This window comes from Ictidomys tridecemlineatus, chromosome 9, assembly GCF_052094955.1.
Source record: "Ictidomys tridecemlineatus isolate mIctTri1 chromosome 9, mIctTri1.hap1, whole genome shotgun sequence".
Taxonomy (NCBI): Eukaryota; Metazoa; Chordata; class Mammalia; order Rodentia; family Sciuridae; genus Ictidomys; species Ictidomys tridecemlineatus.
The window spans coordinates 416,521-434,211 of record NC_135485.1 but is presented as its reverse complement, the minus strand read 5'-3'; the positions used below and the strand labels follow the sequence as shown (position 1 = coordinate 434,211).

Sequence of the window (17,691 nt, the reverse complement as noted above, 5' to 3'; positions counted from 1 at the left end):
GGATAACCTTTAAGAAGTCTCACTATGTAATAGGCCATCCACAGGGCTGTTTAGTTTGTCTCTTAGGGATGATGTCAAGTCTTATTTTGTGTTTTTGACTGTTTGTATTTCCCTGAGGGTTATTTCCTGTTCTTTGTTTCTTTCCTCATAGGGAATTAATCTTTTGTTGATTCAGAGCTCTTTATTTAAAAATAGCTGCCATTTGGAATGCATACTGTTTCATCAAGGGGGTGTATATAATTATTTAGCTCATGATTTTGTACTTACGGTGTTCTCAAGTTTGTGGTATGAGGATATTCTATATTATAAGCAGTATTACATACAGTGTAAGGAATATTTCACATATAGCTAGATTCTAGCAAGTGGTACTGATACAAAATCAGAACACTGTGGACATTCCTTCCTGGTCCTCGGGAGTGAACTCTGAGGTGTTCTCCCTCATGTAACTTAGCAGAGGCTAGCTTTAAACTTGTTATTTTCTGGAAGGAACAGCATGAGCAGTGGAGGCAGCTGTGTGAACATGTGTGTTTGCATCTTGGCTATGCCCTGTGCACCCTCTTCCCAGTGTCTGAGGCTTAGGAGCAGCCTGAGCCTAGAGTGGGCCTGCAATATGGGGAGGGAGGAGCAGGACTGGGCAGGTGTGTGCTTCTTGCCACTGCCTAAGGCCGCTGCTCTCTCCAGGCCCCCTTTTCTCTCCAGGAGGTCAGCCGACCCCACCTGGCCTGCAGCCCAGCCAGACCAAACCTCAGAGCCTGGACCCCTTCGCTGACCTAGGCGACCTCAGCTCCGGCCTCCAAGGTAATGTGTGTTGCAGGCTGGGTGTGCCTAAAGGAGGTTCAGGCCCATCTGCCCATGTGTGTGCTCTGAACCCAGGACCCTGGGACTCCGTCACCTCCCAGCCCATGTGGGGTCAGCTGATGCCTGGCCCTCAGCTGCAGTGCTGTGCACCTCCCACCTGTAGCCTCACACCTGCCTCAGGCCCAGCCCATGCCCCATGCCTCACATCCCCAGCCTGATGCCCATATTGGGCTCAGCTTCTGGGACAGGTCTCCCTGGGGTCCCTGCAACTGCTTCCTAGAGCTGATCTCCTTAGCTTCTGAGAGAGGGGCAGGGACATTTCCCTCTTGTCCCTCGTCTGAGGGGCCCGTGGCGTTCCAGGAGGGAACCTCCTAGGGGTGCTGGTGACTGGTAACACAACCTGCTCTGCGTCTCCACCACTGGCACCGCAGGTCCTGTCCCCTCCCCAGCTCTCTTCTCTTCCTATGCGCAGTGCTGGTCTCCTGGGCTTCCCTGCCGTGTCCCACCTGTCTCGCTGCTCGTCTGCTCTGGGGAGGGTGCGTGTTATCACCTCTTTCCACGAACTCACCCTGAGTTCCTGGTGTCCACGTCAGGTCATGCTGGCCTGAAGTCCCCAGGGGCCACTGCCTGTGTCTTTGCTTCCTGTGTGGCCTGGGTGCCCTGTGTGAGTGCAGGTGGCACTATGGGGTGGTACCCTTGGAGAGCACCAGCTCCTGATGCTGCCAGGCTTCATGCCCGGGGAGGACAGCACTTCTAGGGCAGCACCTGCTCTGGACAGAGCTGACTGTCAGCTTGCTGGGGGTGGCCCCTGGGACCTCTCCTCACTTGCCCTCAGAAAGCAGCAGCCCTGAGGGGTTGGAGCTGAGACACCTGCAAGGAGCCTGGATATCCCTGGTCATGGCTGGGCTGGGTCTGCCCACTCCTGTGTCCCTGGCAGGCGCTGCGGAGCACAGAGCCTCTCATTTAGCCATGGCCTCTGGCAGGACAGGGATGGCAGGAGCCCCAGGAGCAAAGCAGCTTGGGGACCCCGAGGCCGCGCCTCAGGGCAGAGCAGTAGAGCCACCACCTTGAGGAGGGCCGAGCCCCAGCAGGCACACAGAGGGCACTGTCAAGAGTCCCCCAGGAGCTGTGGTTTGACCTGCCAAGACCCTGAGGATGAGCACAGTGCCAGTGGTCTAGAGTTCTGGGCACACAGCCCTGGAGGCTCCAGTCCTCAAAGCCATGACACCAGTGTGAGGAGGTGTGGAAAGTGGGCTCCGGTGAGCACAGAAGGCGCCACGGTCTCTGGGACAAGCTGGGTCACTCCCCGCTGGCTCTGCACAGCCCCCTGATGCCAGGTCAGACGGGCCAGTGCCCACCCAGAGCACAGACCCTCGGCAGGCAAGACCTGAGCTAGCGGCATTCGCACACTTGGGGAGTGACCGCCTGTAGCGCACAGGACACGTGAGGGATGCAGCTGGCTCAGCGCTCAGCCTCAGGGAACGGCCAGCCAGGGCCTCGTCGCAGCTCTCCATGCTGGCCCAGGAGGACTGCCAGTGCCTGTCTTCCTTGGTGGGCAAAGGGGACTGGGACTCACACTCAGGAGAAACAGTGGACATTGGGCCTCCAGGAAGGGCCATGGTCACGTGTACAGGAGACACCCAGGAGTCTGGATCCACTTGTTCACAGAGGTACAGGGTGAAGAGAGCACAGAGACCTCGTGTTGTCAACCAGTAGAGACACAAGCAGCAGCACCTTCATGGCCACTTAACAGCGCCATGGAGGCGTAAACCCAAAAAGCTCACACAGAACCTGGAGCCAAAACCACAGGAGCAGCGTAGAAGCCAGAGGCCAGGGCGGCAGGTGGGATCCACACAGGCCCAGCCCACGTCCAGCAGCCTTCAGGAGCAGCAGGGCTTCTCCCAGAACCCAGAAGGGACTTTGTAGATGGACGTGCTGTCGCCGCATTCATTTGGAAGGCAGATGAACCAGCACGTTGGACACGGCAATGGGAGTGAGCGAGAGACCTGGCTCTCAGAGGTGGACCCACACAGTGAGCAGCCTCGCAGATGGGCTGGAGCCCAGGCCTCCGGACACGCACAGGCTGCCTCGGGCCTTCCACCAGTTGACTGAAGAGCACAGGCAGGCGCACAGTGTGGAAGCGCGCAGCCTGGAGGGCAAGGAGGAGCTTGGTCTCTGCGGTAGTGCTCATGGACAGCCCTCGTCCGCGGGGTATCAACGAGTGACGGGTTGAGGGAGACGTTTAGAACAGTGAAAGCAAAGCAGGTTCAGTCTGGTAGGTAGCGGGCGCAGCAGCCGGCGTGGCCGAGACACCAGCACCACCCTCCTGAAGGACACCCACCTCAGATGTCCAGGAGGGAGGGTGCAGCCACTGAAGCACCCCTGGCAACAGCCAGCCTGGGCTCTGTGGGAGGACACACCATGATTCCCCCACTGTCCACACCCAGACCTATTTCTAGAACATCCTTCAGGGGCAGCTGTGGTGGAGCCACATGTGTCCTGACGTCCCGTGGCCTCTGGCCTGGGGACGTCCAGTGCAGGTGCCGGGGCCTCTCCCTGCCACAGGAGCTTCATGGCTTCCCTGGTGCCGGTGAGCTCATTGGAGCCCCAGCTCTGCAAGGCAGGGGCGCTGGTTGATGAGAACATGCTGCCTGTCCCCCCCCCCCTCCCGGGGAGGCCCTGGGGAGCTGGTGGGAGGCCCTGGTGATTGGGCGGCCTGGCCTGGGGGCCCGCTGCCTGCTGTAGCCTGGCGAGCACCTGCTCTCTCCCCAGGACCTCCTGCTGGCTTCCCTCCCGGTGGCTTTACTCCGAAGTCGGCCCCTTCTCCCAAAGGCAGCTCCTGGCAGATGAACCGGCCACCAGCCCAGGGCACCTCGTGGCCTCCACAGGCCAAGCCACCCTCAAAAGCCTGTATGCAGTCGAGACCCCCCTACGCCACTAACTTCAGTGTGATTGGAGGCCGAGAGGAGAGGGGCATCCGCGCTCCCAGCTTTGGTAAGTCCTGTGCCCATGTGGGTGTGGGTTATGTGTCTTCCAAGGGTGACTGAGGTGGAACCTGTTCCCCTCCAGCTGCTGGCCGTGGTGCCCCAGCAAGGGAGCAGCTGTCCCATCATGACCGCTGACTTTTCACACACCTGGTGGCCTTTCTTCCCAGCACAAGCTTCTGGGCTGCTTTTGACAGAGGGCTTCTGGGTCCATAGTTTCTTTTCTGCCGAGGCAGCAGGAACAAGATCCCCCCCTGGGAAGCAAGTAGAAGTGGACGAGGGACAGAATGGACCAGTGTCTTCAAAAGCCCCCTCTTCCTTTCAGCCCAGAAGCCCAAGGTCTCAGAGAACGACTTTGAAGATCTGCTGTCCAATCAGGGCTTCTCCTCCAAGTCCGACAGGAAGGGGCCAAAAACCATGGCGGAGATGAGGAAACAGGACCTCGTTCGAGATGCGGACCCACTCAAGTTGAAGGTAGGTGCCCGTGGGTCCAGGCAGTGCCCTGCCAGGACCAGCGGGCCTGGCCCTGGAGGTCAGCTGGCCATGACTGTTGACACCTGGGTCTTGGTGCTGCTCTAGGAAGTTGGGTGGACAGTAAGGGACACTGGCGCCACTTGGGGCTCCTCAAACCCTAGACATGCTAGGGTCTGGGTCTGTAGGGCCTTTGTCTGACTCACCGTGGGGAGGGCAGATTCGGTTGGGGCTTTGACCCTGACCTGGGTTGCTCTTCTTAGGGTGACAGGGATGCAGCGAGGTCCAGTTACCAGGGTGTCCCACTGTGGATCCTGCATACATTCTTGTATGTAGGTCTGGGTGGTGGTCAGCTCTGCAGGACCCAAGTGTGGCTGTGGTCTTGGGGATCATCTGACAGGCCACAGGAGACCTCCTTGGTCCTCCGTGGGCCCCGAGGCCTGGGTCTGGGATGGGCTGGGGAGGCTCTGCAGGGGGACTAGAGTTCGTGTCCTCATGAATGTCATGCTGAGATGGGTCACTCAGCTCTGGCCATGCTGCCTCTGAGCCCAGGTCAGTGCAGCCTGAGCACCCCACCCAGCAGTCTCCAGGTGTGTCCTGCACGCCTCCCTGCCCCAGGACTGGTGAGTGCTAAGGGCCAGCCACACCTGCAGGATCCAGTGGGCTTCCCAGGAGCTGCCCGCCTCGTAGGCAGCCCCCCAGCCTGTCCCCAGCACAGCAGGCCTCCAGAGGCTGAAGCTGCTCTCTTCTGCAGCTCCTGGACTGGATTGAAGGCAAAGAGAGGAACATCCGTGCGCTGCTATCCACGCTGCACACAGTGCTGTGGGACGGGGAGAGCCGCTGGACCCCTGTGAGCATGGCCGACCTGGTGACCCCAGCGCAGGTGAAGAAGCAGTACCGCCGTGCAGTGCTGGTTGTGCACCCCGACAAGGTGAGTGTGAGGAGTGCATCCTATGGGGAGTGCTGGCGGGCAGCAGGCAGTGGGCAGTGGCTTTCACCTGCACCCCCACAGGCCACAGGGCAGCCGTATGAGCAGCATGCTAAGATGATCTTCATGGAGCTCAATGACGCCTGGTCCGAGTTTGAGAACCAGGGCTCCCGGCCCCTCTTCTGAGGCCCCCGTGGGGCAGCTGCAGGAGCGCCAAGGAGTCCCAGGGCATGGGCCTGACCAGGAGGCGCGAAGCGGCCCAGGCGGTTGTCCCACTGTGCGCCTCCCCAGCCCCAGCAGAGGCTGCTCCTGGCACAGGAGAGAAGCATTCCAAAGCCGTTCTGTGTTCTGTTCTCCTTTTCTGTCCCAGAGGAACAGTGTTGCCTGTGCCCTCCCACGTGTCGCGGTTTGTGGTTTATTTGGTGTCTGCCCGTTGCCTGAGCGACGGCATGGGTGCTGCTCTGCTGCCCGGGTCTGCAGTGCGCGCCCCTCTTTGTAACCTGTCTGATGATCGTCTGTACATATTAAACTTATTTTCTGATGACTGTCACAATCTCCAGTGTCATTGGATTATTGGATCCTGTTTCTGACCTGGAGTCAGGGGCACAGGCCAACATGGCCGGCAAGGGACACTGTGATGGAGGAGAGGGAGGGAGGCTGACTGGGGCGTTGTCTCCTGCCCAGGCTCGCCCTGCTCCCTGAGAACTCAAGGTCTGCACGCTGGCTCATGGTCAGAGCTTCTCTGAGGATGTCAGGACCCTTCCCACCCACAGTGGGCTGCAGGTGGGCTCAGGCCACTGCCGGGACACTTGCTGGCAGGTCTGAGCCCTCTGTGGGCCTCCAGGATAGCCTCCAACTGCCTGGGCCTGGCTGCCACCTGCAGCAGGGGCTCAGGGGCTGAACTCCAGGCCCCCCACTCACTGTGGGGCCATGACAAAGCCATGGAGCAGCTGCAGGCTGTAGCTTCTGGGGCTGGGTGTCCCAGGTCATAGAGAGCTGTGAGTGCTATCCCAGGACAACCAGGCCCCGTCGGAAGTGGCCGCAAAGTGCCATGAGACCACACTCAGGCGAGGCCCTGGCTGGTAGCAAGACCAGCGGTCCCCAGGTGTGGTCAGCAGGAGGAGGTAGCAGAGCCTGGTGGAGCTCCCACAGTGCTCCGGTGGTTTGGTCTGTTTGCAGTTTGCTGAGAAACTGCAGGGAAAGCCAGCCAGGTCGCTCGGACAGTCACTGCTTGTGGCTCAGGGCAGCCCTCTGCCTACAGGGCGGAGTCTCAGCCTGCTGGTGGGCTAGGTGGGGCCTGGCTTCTGTCCTCAAGGAAGGCAAGGTCCAGTTGCTTGGGCTGCTGTGTCACTTGTGAGTGGGTGGCTCTGGGGACCTTGTCCCTTGTGGGCCATGCCTGTCATTACAGGGCTTGCTGCTCACGGAGGGTCTGTAGGCAGCTGTGTCTGGGGCCCCAGGGTCACCTCATGTTTGGCCCCATGCAGTGGGCCCACCCTGGGCCTGCCCTGGTGCTGTCCCAGCCCTGAAGCCAAGTCAGTGCTGCAAGCTCACAGTGTCCCTGTGCAGCCTCTGCAAAAACATCACAGAGCCAGTGAGACCAAGCCAACGAGATACCCGGGGAAAGCCAGACACTGACCAGAGCCTGCTCCTCCTGGGGCCCGTTCACGTGGGGAGTGGGCCGAGGGACATGTCTGGGAGGGTTTGGGGCCTCAGGTCCCTGCAGTGCCAGGGCCCCACCTGTCCCTGGGGCCTGTTGGCAGCAGTGCTCTCTGGGGAACCTGAGCAGGCAGCCTGTGGTCTGGCAGCTGGTGGAGAAGGGTGGCCACCAGGGTGCATAGTGGAGCCTGGTCATCCTCCTGGACTGCAGGGCCCAGGACTCCCCTTGGTGACAGCAGGAGTGGGAGGGGCGTTGGTCCCCACAGGGAGCCTTGGCCTGGAGCTGCTCCATCCCCTTAGCCCATTGTGGTGTGGTGGCCACCGCAGCTGCGCACCACAGCCCATGCTGAGGGCCTGACTCAGTCAGTAGCTGATGGACGGATGGCTGCTCTTCTTGGTGCTCAGCTCAGGGTGTTCTTCATGCCAGCTTAGGACCCGCAGGCTCGGGAGGCCCCACAGAGCCCAGGTGCCCTCCTGGAGGTGGGCACTGGGGACAGGAACCCCTGGGCAGTACCACCATGGGCCTGGAGTGAAGGGCTGAGACCTGAAGGACCTTGGGACTGGAAAAGCCCCCGGTGCTGGGAAGAGGGTGGGCTGAGGCCGAGGGTTCCTGGAGCCGTGGAAGGGGCAGGGTGCAGGCAGGGACCTCGCTGACCCCCACTTCCCTGAGGATGGGATGGACCTCAGCCCCAGCCACTCCTGGGGCCTCTTGTTCTGCCCCTCTTCTCTCACCCAGATCCAAGTGCTGCCCCTGAATTCTGCGGGGTCAGTGTGCCCCACAGGACCAGCTCATCCCACCCACCCAGAAGTCACAGGCAGTGTCCAGGTTCTGCTGAAGTTGCAGAGGGAGGTGGGGAGAGGACCAGGAAGAGTCCCAGCTGCAGGAGAGGGACATGCCAGCCAAGCCCACTCAAGCCCAGGAGGCATTTGTGAGCTGTGCCTGGGACACCCACCATCGAGAGGTCCTCAGCAGACTGTGCCAGCCTCTGGGTCCTTGGCAGGAGCTGGCTGCAGACACAGTGGCTCGGGACCTGTGCTCATTAACACCCCGGGACCTGGGGCCCTGCACTTCCTCCAGTGAGCACAGCCAGGGGTGCATGGGCCACACTGGAGACCTAAGAAGGGTGCCTGGGTTGCACCCCCTGTGAAAGCCATCGCCGTCCTCAGAGCAGGTAGCCAGCATCACTGGCCAGCTGGCAGCTTGTCACACCTACTCAGGACTCAGTCAGGACCAAGAGGCTACAGCGGGTGATCAACTTGGGGGGACATGGACTGTGCACACTGCAGTTTGGGAAAGCGTGACTGTTACTTAAAGGAAAACCCAGATTCACTGCACAAAGGCACAGTCCCCTGCTTGGACCTTAGGGACAGCTCTGTCTGCACAGACCTCCCCTCGGGCACCAGCAGGGGCATGGGCAAGGAGGGGCATCCATGGGGCGACCACGGCCAGGCCGCCGTGTGTGTGACTGGCATTGATCTCAGAGCTCACGCCCATGGAGGAAGCCACGTGGAAAGCAGTGTCCTGTGAGCTCCCCCTGGAGTCCTGGCTGGTGGGAGCTGCTCTGCAGAAGCCCCCCACACCCACTGGATGGGGTGGTCATGCAGGCAAATCCACACGCTGGGCTCCTCCAGCTCTGCCCCAAGTTGCATGTGTCCCGCTTTCCTGGGGAGGGTCCAGACCTTGGGTGATGAGCCCCCGTGGGTGAAGGGAACTGCTTCCGGGGGAGCCCAGTAGGGGCCTCTTCCCTGGGTAGGGCAGCTCTCTGACCTCAGGGCCTCCAGAGGAAAGAGCTGCAGAGAGGGGTGGGGGCAGGGTCCTGGGCAGGGTGCAGGGAGCAGGACCCTGAGGGGCAGCGTGTCCAGCCTGCTGGGCGTGCTGGCCGCGTGGTGGCATGGGTTGGGCCCACCAACCCACCATCACAGGTCCCAGGCTGGAGCGTCCCCCATCTCTTCCCATCCTGGCTGCAGCCCTCAGGAGTCTCATCTTCACTGAGCACATACCCCCACCCAGGGAGCACAGAAGCACCCCCAACACCTCCCTGAGACTGGCAGAGGGACTGATCTGGGCAGAGGCTGCTCTGGCCCTGGAGGCCTGCCACCAGGCGAGGGGCTGCAGAGGCACCACTGCCCAGTCCTTCCCAGGAGACTCAGCAACTGCTTGTCCTCGCTTCAAAGTCAGAAGGCAGTGCCCAACCCCCGGGGGCCTCTGGTGGCCCAGCTCCTGTGGGCAGCTGGCATTCCAAAGTGATCCTACACCCTGGATAGGGGCACAGCCCAGTCCATCGGAGCGGGAGGTCCTCACAGGCCCCACTCCTGGAGCCACCCACCCAGCCTCGTTGCCAGGGAGGGAGTGGACCAGGAACAGCCTGGCGCCTGTTGGAGGACCACCCTTGCCGCAGGGGAGCAGGAGGTATCCACTGCCTGGGACCTGGGCTGAGTGTGTGCCTCCTGCACTCCTCACTCCTGAGCCTGGAGCCCTGTTGCCAGCGTGCACAGGGACAGCCGTGGAGGGGGACTACATTGGCTGAGCAGGGCGAGTTCCGGGACCGCAGGCGCACAGGGCCATCAGGGCGCGGCAGGCCTGGGGCCTCTCTGGGTGAGGAGCTGGCTGCAGACCGCAAAGACAAGCAGAAGGAGGGGATCGGACAGTGAGTCTGTGAGGAACACAGGCAGGGGCAGCAGCTGGGGTGGGCAGCCAGCTCCTGTCAACAACTTGGAGGCTGGTGGCAGAGAGGCCAGGACTGGGATGAGAAGACAAGGCTCCTGTCACAGGATGTGTCCTGAGCCACTGGTGGGAAGATCTGGGTAAGATGACAGCCCAGCCTGTCCGCCCTGCCCCTTCCACTGCTCCTGTGTCCCCAGGAGCCCCTCCCCTCACCTGCAGTACTGCAAGGCCCAGGTGCCACGGGCTCAGCCCACGGGCCTGTGTAGAGCTGAGGGTCTAAGCCGAAGTCCAGCCTGAGCAGCCTCCTTGGCATGGGGGTCCCAGGGGAGCACGGCAGGCTTGCCTGACATTCTGGCCATGGGCACAGACTGAGGGCACAGGCACCCTCTGATCCGCATCGCCTCCTCCCAGCTGGCTGCAGCCTCAGCACCTCCCCGAGGATGGCCTTAGCACCCTCAGCACCTCCCTGGCCCAGGCACTCCACAGGGCTGGCCCCAGCACCACCTCTCCGAGGCTGGCCCGGCCACCTCCACGGGGCTGGTCTTTGGCCTGCTGCACTCAGGCTTCTCCTTCCTATGCCAAATAGAGGGGTTTCTGTGGTCACCAGGGCTTGTCCCCTCCTGGCCCTGGCGTTTCATGGGATCATTAGGCTGCTTCAGATGGGCTTGGACCCCAGTCCATGCTCACCTGTTCTCACCACCTGGGATCATCCCCAAAGGACTCACACAGGCCAGGACACAAATGTATACAGCGGCCGTTTGGGGGCCATTAAGAGACAGGCGGCACCGAGAGGACCCCGAGAGGACCCCGAAAGGAGGGATAGGTGAGAGCACCACACACCAGCTCACTGCAGGGGCTGGGCACGTGGCAGCCCTTGCTGAACTGGTGACTCAGCCAGTGGGAGGAAGATCCAGCAGGAGAAGCCCAGGACCTTCCCTGGGCCCTGGACACAGAAAACGTCTCCTCAAACTTATTTTTAAAGAATTGCTGCAGTGAAGCAGCAGCCATACGAAATGCAGGCGCCAGGCTTCCCGGACAGAGCTGGCTGGAAGGTTGGCAGGTCTGGGTGAGACCGGGATCTGAGACAGTCGCAGGCCACCGAGGGAGAGGGGCAAGGGGGAGATAGACCACAAAAGTAGACAGCCTCGAGCTGACCTCTCTGAAAAACGCCAAGGAGCCACGTGTGCAGTGGGCGTGGCCAGCTTGGTGCTGCCGGTCAGCATGAGGCAGAGGGAGGAGCAGCGCAAGACGGTGCTCCTGACCCAGCCAGAGCCATGGACCTGAAGATAGACAGAGCCATAACCACCACTGGCCACCTCAGCCTTCCTCCTCCAGCAATTGCAGATCAGTGGACAGATGGGGCAGGACACAAGAGGCGTGACATGTGGCCAGACAATCACCCAAGACTGAGGTCACATTCCTCTTTAGTGAACAATGAGTTACTCAAAGGGCGGAGCAGACAAAAGCCCAGTCCTCCAGGAAAGCAGCAAGTGACCTGAGGGTATGGTCTGACCACCGAATTAGCTCTCCACTCTCACCCCAGATACTTGGTGATCCAATAACAAACTTCTAAAATAATCCCTTCAAAGAAGTCACCAGGGAAACTGGCAACATTGTGAACTGAATGAAAACAAGCACGAATGTGTCAAACCTTGTGGGAGAGTGCTGATGCTTGGAGGAAGCTTACCATGTTGGTCACTGTGCCAGGGAAGAAGGAAGAAAACCAGGAGCAGACCAAACCCAAGTCAGTTGAAGGAGCATGAAACAGGCGTGACGGCCCACACTGTCATCCCAGCCAGGCTCAGCAACCCAACAAGACCCAGTCTCAATGACAAATACCGGGCAGCTCAGTGGTAGAGCACCCTGCGCTCAAGCCACAGTTCACAATGATAATAATCGATAATTATAAATCAGTGGAATAGGAAATAAATAAACCACAGGGAACTGGTCTAGGTGGCACCCGCCTGTAATCCCATTGGCTCAAGAGGCTGAGGCAGGAGGATTGAGAGTTCAAAGCCAGTGTCAGCAACTTAGCAAGGCACTAAGCAACTCAGTGAGACCCTGTCTCTAAATCAAATACAAAATAGGGCCGGCTGGGGATGTGGCTTAGTGGTCAAGGTTCCTGAATTTAAAAAGTAAAGAAAAGAAACAACAGGGAAAATCAAAACCTAAAGTTTGAATTTTGAAAAGAACAATAAAATCGTAGGTATGTAGAGACTGCTCAAGGAAAAAAGAGAGAAAACACAAATTACCACTATAAAGAATGCCAGGGGGACGTCCCAGCAGAACTGCAGACAGTAAAGGGACAAGGACATTAGGAACACCTTCGTGCTAGAAAGCACAGTAACTTGGGCCCTTGGAGATCATCAACATGATCAAAGTTCTCCTACAGACATTTTGAAAGATCGAAGTAGCTTATGCCAAGTAAAGAAATTGAACTACTGATTCTAAAGTCTAACCACAACAGTAGAACCCCAGACCTCCTCACAGCGGTCAGGTCAGCACTGGAGGGAGAGGGACCATGCCCCGGGCCCGCTCAGAACCCAGGAGGGCTCCAGGATGCAGTCCAGGAAGGATGTGGTCAGAAGGGCCCAACAGGCTGTGTGCAGGGGTGGCAGCTCCAGAACCCAGTGTCCACTGAACCCAAGCATCTGGTGGACAGCTTCACCGTCCTGCAAGGGATGAACCCCTTCCTCACAGACCACACGAAGTGGACTGGGTCCACCTCTGCACCTGCTGACCCTCTGGGACCCTGGGGAAGGAGATCACAGGTCTCCAGGCAGCCAGATCTCTGGGACTCTTGCAAGACCCTCTGTTCTTGGACCCTCTGGGCCTGTGGCCTGGGCATGGAAGTGGACACTGGCCTGGTACTTCAGAGCCCCTTTTCAGGTGTGGCCAGGCTGAGAACTGGCAGGACACAGTTTCTCAGCATCGTTAGTGCCCTAGCCACAGATGTGAGACAGCCCAGGAAGCCTGTCCTTCATCTGTGGAAGCCATACTCTGCCCTCAGTGTCCCTGTCCCCTGCTGTCCCCCAGACATGCATGTGGTCAGGTGACAGCCTCTGCAAGCAAGCCTATGACCCTCATTGGCCCTCCCTGACCACCCACCTCTGTGTGGCCCCTTCTTCCCACCTCCCATGGCCTCCATACCCCATCCCCATGGCCTGGTGGCAGGGCATTCCCAGTGGGTCCCAGCTCACCTGCCACTTCAGCCTACCCTGATGGGCCGGTGGGGTATGGGACCAGGGTCTTGAGAGTGTCCCCACTCTAGTGGAGTTCTGCTGGTCCAGATCCCATCTCCTGCCCAGAGGAAGCACCTGCCCGCCCAGTCCAGCGAGCCCCATGCCTGCTCCAACGCAGGTGGTGCTGCATCCAGGTGCCTCCACTGCCCTGTGCAGCCCAGTTCCAGGGACCATGTGGCCCCTGTGGCCTCAAGTCCACGGGTGGCACGGCCTCCACCTGCAGCCTAGGCAGCCTGCTTGGTCCCCTGCCTGTCTGGAACACAGCATAAGACCAGGCCGTCCTGGGTCCAGAGGGTCACAGTTCAGACGACAAATGAGCATGGGTGGGCACTAGGGAAAGGACAGGTGGCTCCCAGGGAGGAGCTCCAGGCAGCATCAGAGTCCCACACTGTGACAGAGAAGGGGCATGCAGGATGGCACTCCACCCTGACACCGCCCCAGCCCACCAGCGGGGCATGACTGCTGGTTGTGGGCCACAGACACGCCTTCTCCACCGACTCAGCCAGCGTCCTCACTATCCAGCCACCAACAATCCCAGCCATCCTCAACTAAATGACTCCTCCTCCTCCCCTCCTCCCTCACTCCCCCTCCTCCCTGTCACTCCGCCTCCTCCGTCACTCCTCCTCCTCCCCCTTTCCCCTCCTCCCTCACTCCTCCTCCTCCCCCCTCCTCCTCCCCCTCACTCCTCTTCCACCTGACTCCCTCTCCTCCCTCTCTTTTCCTTCTCCCTCACTTCCCTTCCTCCCACACTTCCCCTCTTCTTCCTGAGCTCCACCTCCCCCACTCCTCCTCCCCTGCTCCTTTACATCCTCCCCTGCTCCCTCTCCTCCCCCTCCTCCCTCACTCCTTTTCCTCCTCCCCCATTCCTTCTTCTCCCTTGCTCCCCCTCCTCCCCTCACTCCTCCTCAGTGTGAACAGCCCAGGGTGAGGGAGGTACATCCTTGGGTTCCAGCGCTCTCAGGACCCTGGGATAAGAGTGGGTGGGGTCCTCACTTGGGTTGGCGTGTGCCAGGTGAGGGCCAAGTGCAGCCTGACTGTCCCATACAGGGCCAGTCTTCTTCCTGGGCCTCAAGGCAGAGCCACCTGCCCCTGCTGAGGAATTCACAAGAGCCACCTGCTCGGTTGGCCTCTCAATGTCCTGTCCAGGTCAGGGGCTCTTGCCTGCCCCCAGCCACCGGAAGCCTCCAGTCCCCTTGAGAGCAAAGATCCATCAGTCCAGGGAGGACAGCATCCTTGGACGTCCAGGTGGTCTGGCCCTCCTCCTCTCTCCCTCTCCCCTCTGGTGCTTTTCTGTCCTGCGGATCTGTGTGGGCCAGGGAGGGCGTCCGAGAGCCCTAGGTCACAGGGTCAGGGCACCATCTGCCCTGGGCCTGTGCATGGAGGGCCCCAGAGACTGGCTTGGGCATGGGTAGTGCTGAATAGGAGGGACAGCCAGGCCTGGGAGGCAGCTTCTTGGCCATCCAGCAAGGGGTGGCATCTCCTCCTCGTCCCCAGTGCTTCCAGGCCACCCACCTGAGCCAGGGCTGTGCAGGGCTGTGTCCAGGTGGTGGCCAGCCTGGCTGGGACCTCACTGTTGGGACTGCATCCCTGCAAGGTGCAGGCCTTCTGCCCAGTGGCGGGTGGCTCCGGTGCTTGTTGATTTGCTCTTGGAAGGCTCTGTGCGCTGTCTACATCTGGATTCTGGGGTCTTCACCCCTGATCTCTGCAAAGGCAGGATCTAGCTGAAGCATATCTGGTGGCCCTGTGGTGCCCATTACTGACTTTCAGCCTGCCTCCTCCCTCTCCTGACATTTAAGAAATTTAAATTATCTTGTGTCTATATCTGGCCCCAGGGGTGCTCTGCCACCAAATCCACACAACCAGCCCCTCCCCGCTTTCTTTTTCTTTTTTAATTTTGAGACAGGTTCCAGCTAAATTGCTGAGGCTGGGCTCCAAATTTTGACTCTCCTGCCTCGGCCTCCTGAGATGCTGGGATCACAGACATGTGTCAACCTGGTTCCTGAACTTCTTCAAAAACTGTAATCTTGTTTTCCCAAATCTTTCCTACCTACCAGGCACCCTGTCTCAAAATAAAAAGGGCTGGGTGTGTGGCTCAGTGGTGGAGCACCCCTGGGTTCAATCCCAGCATGGCAGAACAAACAAAAAGACCCTCCTGCCCACTCTCCTGGGGTGGCAGCCAACACGGAACAAGTCCGGAGGGGTATTTAGTCTCAGATGTCCCACAGGCTGCTCACCCTGTCAAAAGCCAAAGGAGGACACCAGCACTCCTCTGCCCCCACCCGCTCCCAGGCAGGAGACCTGGCAGGGACCTCAGTTGGCTCAGCTCATAGGCTTCACTCCTGGACTCAGGGCCCTGCTCTTCCCCCTGCCCAGGGACACTGACTTCGGGCACTCAGTGCCACCTCTGCTGTCGAGGAGCTCCGTGCCTCCCCATCTTCCCAGCAGCCAAGTGGGCCAGTGGCATGGCTCTGGGCCTGGGAGGAGCAGCCTCATGGCAGTGTGGCCCAGGGGCCTCCCTCCCTCTGCTGTGTGCTGCCTCCTGCTGCCCACCTGGGCCTTGCTGGACGGGTGCCCTCCTGGGGCAGGTCCTCTGCGCTGGCACAGCACACACCCACTCTTGCTGCACCCCAAGTCCCATCTGCCCGGTCACTCCCCACACACCAGGGTCTGCTCCAATTCTGTTATCCGCCCATGCCCTGTAGACACAAGGCCCATGACGCCAAGGGGACCCAGTGACAGCTGGCGCACCACAGACTTCCTAGGGTCCCGGTGCTGCAGGGCCAAAATAGCTCCTCCTCCTGCCTCCTGGGTGGAAAGCACTCCCAGAAATACCCACACGTGACACGCCTCACTACAGTGTCACTGGAGGGGGAGGGAAGCCATGTGTCACCAAGAAAGGCTTAGCTCAGCTTTCCTACGCTGCCTGGCTTGGCCAGGGCACCAGGGGGGAGACAGCCCCAAGCTCTAGCACCCACCTGTGCTCATCACTGAACAAGCCCCTGCCACATCCATGCCCCTGAGGACTCACGAAGCCGCCCCTCCCTGCCCTCAGCTTTGAAACCTGCTCCTGAGTCCCAATGCCAAGCAAGAGCTCTTTTTCCCTGGCTGCCGCCTCTGGGGAGCTCCCTTTCCATAGGGCCAGCTCTGCTGTCCACAGGCTGAAGGAGGCCTCCCAATGCACACCCCAAGCTAGGTGCTCAGTCAGAAGTCTGGGGCTCTGCCATGCAGCTGGAGGGCTCTGGTCCAGGGTGGGCAACCCAGGACCCCACCCTGTGGTCCAGGAAAGCCATCCAGTAGGGGCTCAGTTCTGAGCCTTGAGAAAGTGGGGTGCTGGACGCTCCAATGGCTGGGTCAATCCCATTCAGCCTGGAGCCCCCTGTCCACAGTGGACATGAGCCCCTGGCTGCCTGCAAGGCCCTGAGCATGCCCCAGGCCCTGAGACCCTCAGGGGTCCCCCTGCCGTCCCATGTTGAACTCACTCCTACTTCCAGGGTCTGCCTGGGGTTGGCGTCCAGGGTTTCAGGAACCAGAGAGGTGGAGCTGTGGGCTGGGGCTGTGCTGAACCATGCTGGCCATGCTCTAGGCACCTGGAAGCAGAGAGAAGGGGCTGTCAGACCCCCTCAGTGAGGTTCTCCCAGCCACTTGGCCAAACCCCAGACCCGTGGGGTGTCTGGCAGGCTGGAAGCAAATCTTCATGCGGTGAATATGTCTGCATGTGTGTGGGGTGACCAGGCCATCCCTGTGTTCAGGGGCTGGACCAGCCTCTGAGAAAGTGGAAGGGAAGGTCACAGTAAATGCCTGCGAAAGGGGACAGGTGGTCAGGGCTGGCCTTTGGGACTGTAGAGAGCAGAGCTGGTGGCCTGCAGCTGCCCCACTTTGGCCCACTCCTGGGGCAGGGCCCTCGGCTTTGCAGCCAGGAGGCTTTTCACCAGAGGCTTGGAGGCAGTGATTGCTGGTACTGAAAGCCAGGGCCCTGAGGCCAGGCACCCTGGAGCACCCACGATGCCCCAGGCCACTGCCCATCAGGATGCCCTTTCTGTTTTCTGGGGCAAGCCCCACTTCTCACAGCCTTGGGGAGCACATCTGCTGTGAAGGGTGCCAGACCTTTCTGGCTAAGCTCTGGGTCTGTGGTGAGGTGGGCCAAGGCCTTGAGAGTGGTCACTGCCCTTCCACCAGCTGGCCATTGCAGTCCAGACCCAGAACAGGGTCCAAGGCAAAAGAAGCCACTGCAGGCAGGACAGAACCTCTGGTACTGACACCTGGCCAGATGCCTCGCCAGGGCTGCAGGTGGACACCAAGAGACCCTGGAAGTGCTGTGAAGGCTCTTCCCTGGCCCAGAGTGGGTGGAGCCCTGACACGTAGGAGCTGCTGTGGCAGGGCTGTGGCGCAGCCTTTCTGGGGCTCTACAGGACCTGGGCGGAGGGCTGGGGTGGACCCTGGGTGGAGGGCCCTGCCAGGCCAGGAGTCCTCACAGAGCCCTCTGTTCTCGTGGGCCTGGCCAGGTTGTTCTCTGGAGGGTGGAGTCTTTGAAGCCAATTGAAGGGCAGCAAAGGAGGGGGCTTAGCAGGGTCCACACCAGGCTTGACGGGAAGAGTACACAAGCCTTCATGGCTGGCCTCTGGGTGGGACCCTCTCGTCCTGGCTACAGCTCCTGTGCTGCTCCTACCTGGCCTCTGGCCTTTCCCTGCCCAGGAAGGAGCCCCATCCCCATCTTCCATATTCGTGCAGAGGCCTCTGCTTTTTGGTCAGCTGGGGGTTGGGGCTTCAGCAGCACCCATATCTAGCTGTCAGGTCAAGTGGAGCCTATCTGCCTGCAGTGCCACCCCCTTGGCCCCAGGAGCAGACATGTGGTGGGGGGGAGCTCCTGACACCCAGCTGTGGCTCCTGCTTGACTGGGCAGGCAGTGTGAATAGCTCAGCCCCAGAACTTCCTGAGAAGGCTTCTCAG

At 60.3% G+C, this 17,691-nt stretch overlaps 1 protein-coding gene across 10 annotated transcripts in view; it reads left to right on the top strand.

Moving 5' to 3' along the window:
• The window catches only part of Gak (cyclin G associated kinase), a 46,698-nt gene extending 40,964 nt beyond the window's left edge, over window positions 1-5,734 (top strand). For 9 of the 10 annotated variants that reach the window (XM_013355879.4, XM_040292864.2, XM_078020791.1 and 6 more), the window contains 5 exons: window positions 682-798; window positions 3,571-3,792; window positions 4,108-4,256; window positions 5,008-5,184; window positions 5,266-5,734. In XM_013355879.4, coding sequence (XP_013211333.2) covers window positions 682-798; window positions 3,571-3,792; window positions 4,108-4,256; window positions 5,008-5,184; window positions 5,266-5,367 — 767 coding nt within the window. In that variant the 3' untranslated portion in view covers window positions 5,368-5,734. The remainder of the gene's footprint in view (window positions 1-681; window positions 799-3,570; window positions 3,793-4,107; window positions 4,257-5,007; window positions 5,185-5,265) is intronic. The other variant, XM_021722193.3, reaches the window with a different exon arrangement.
• Window positions 5,735-17,691: the final 11,957 nt, after the last annotated feature.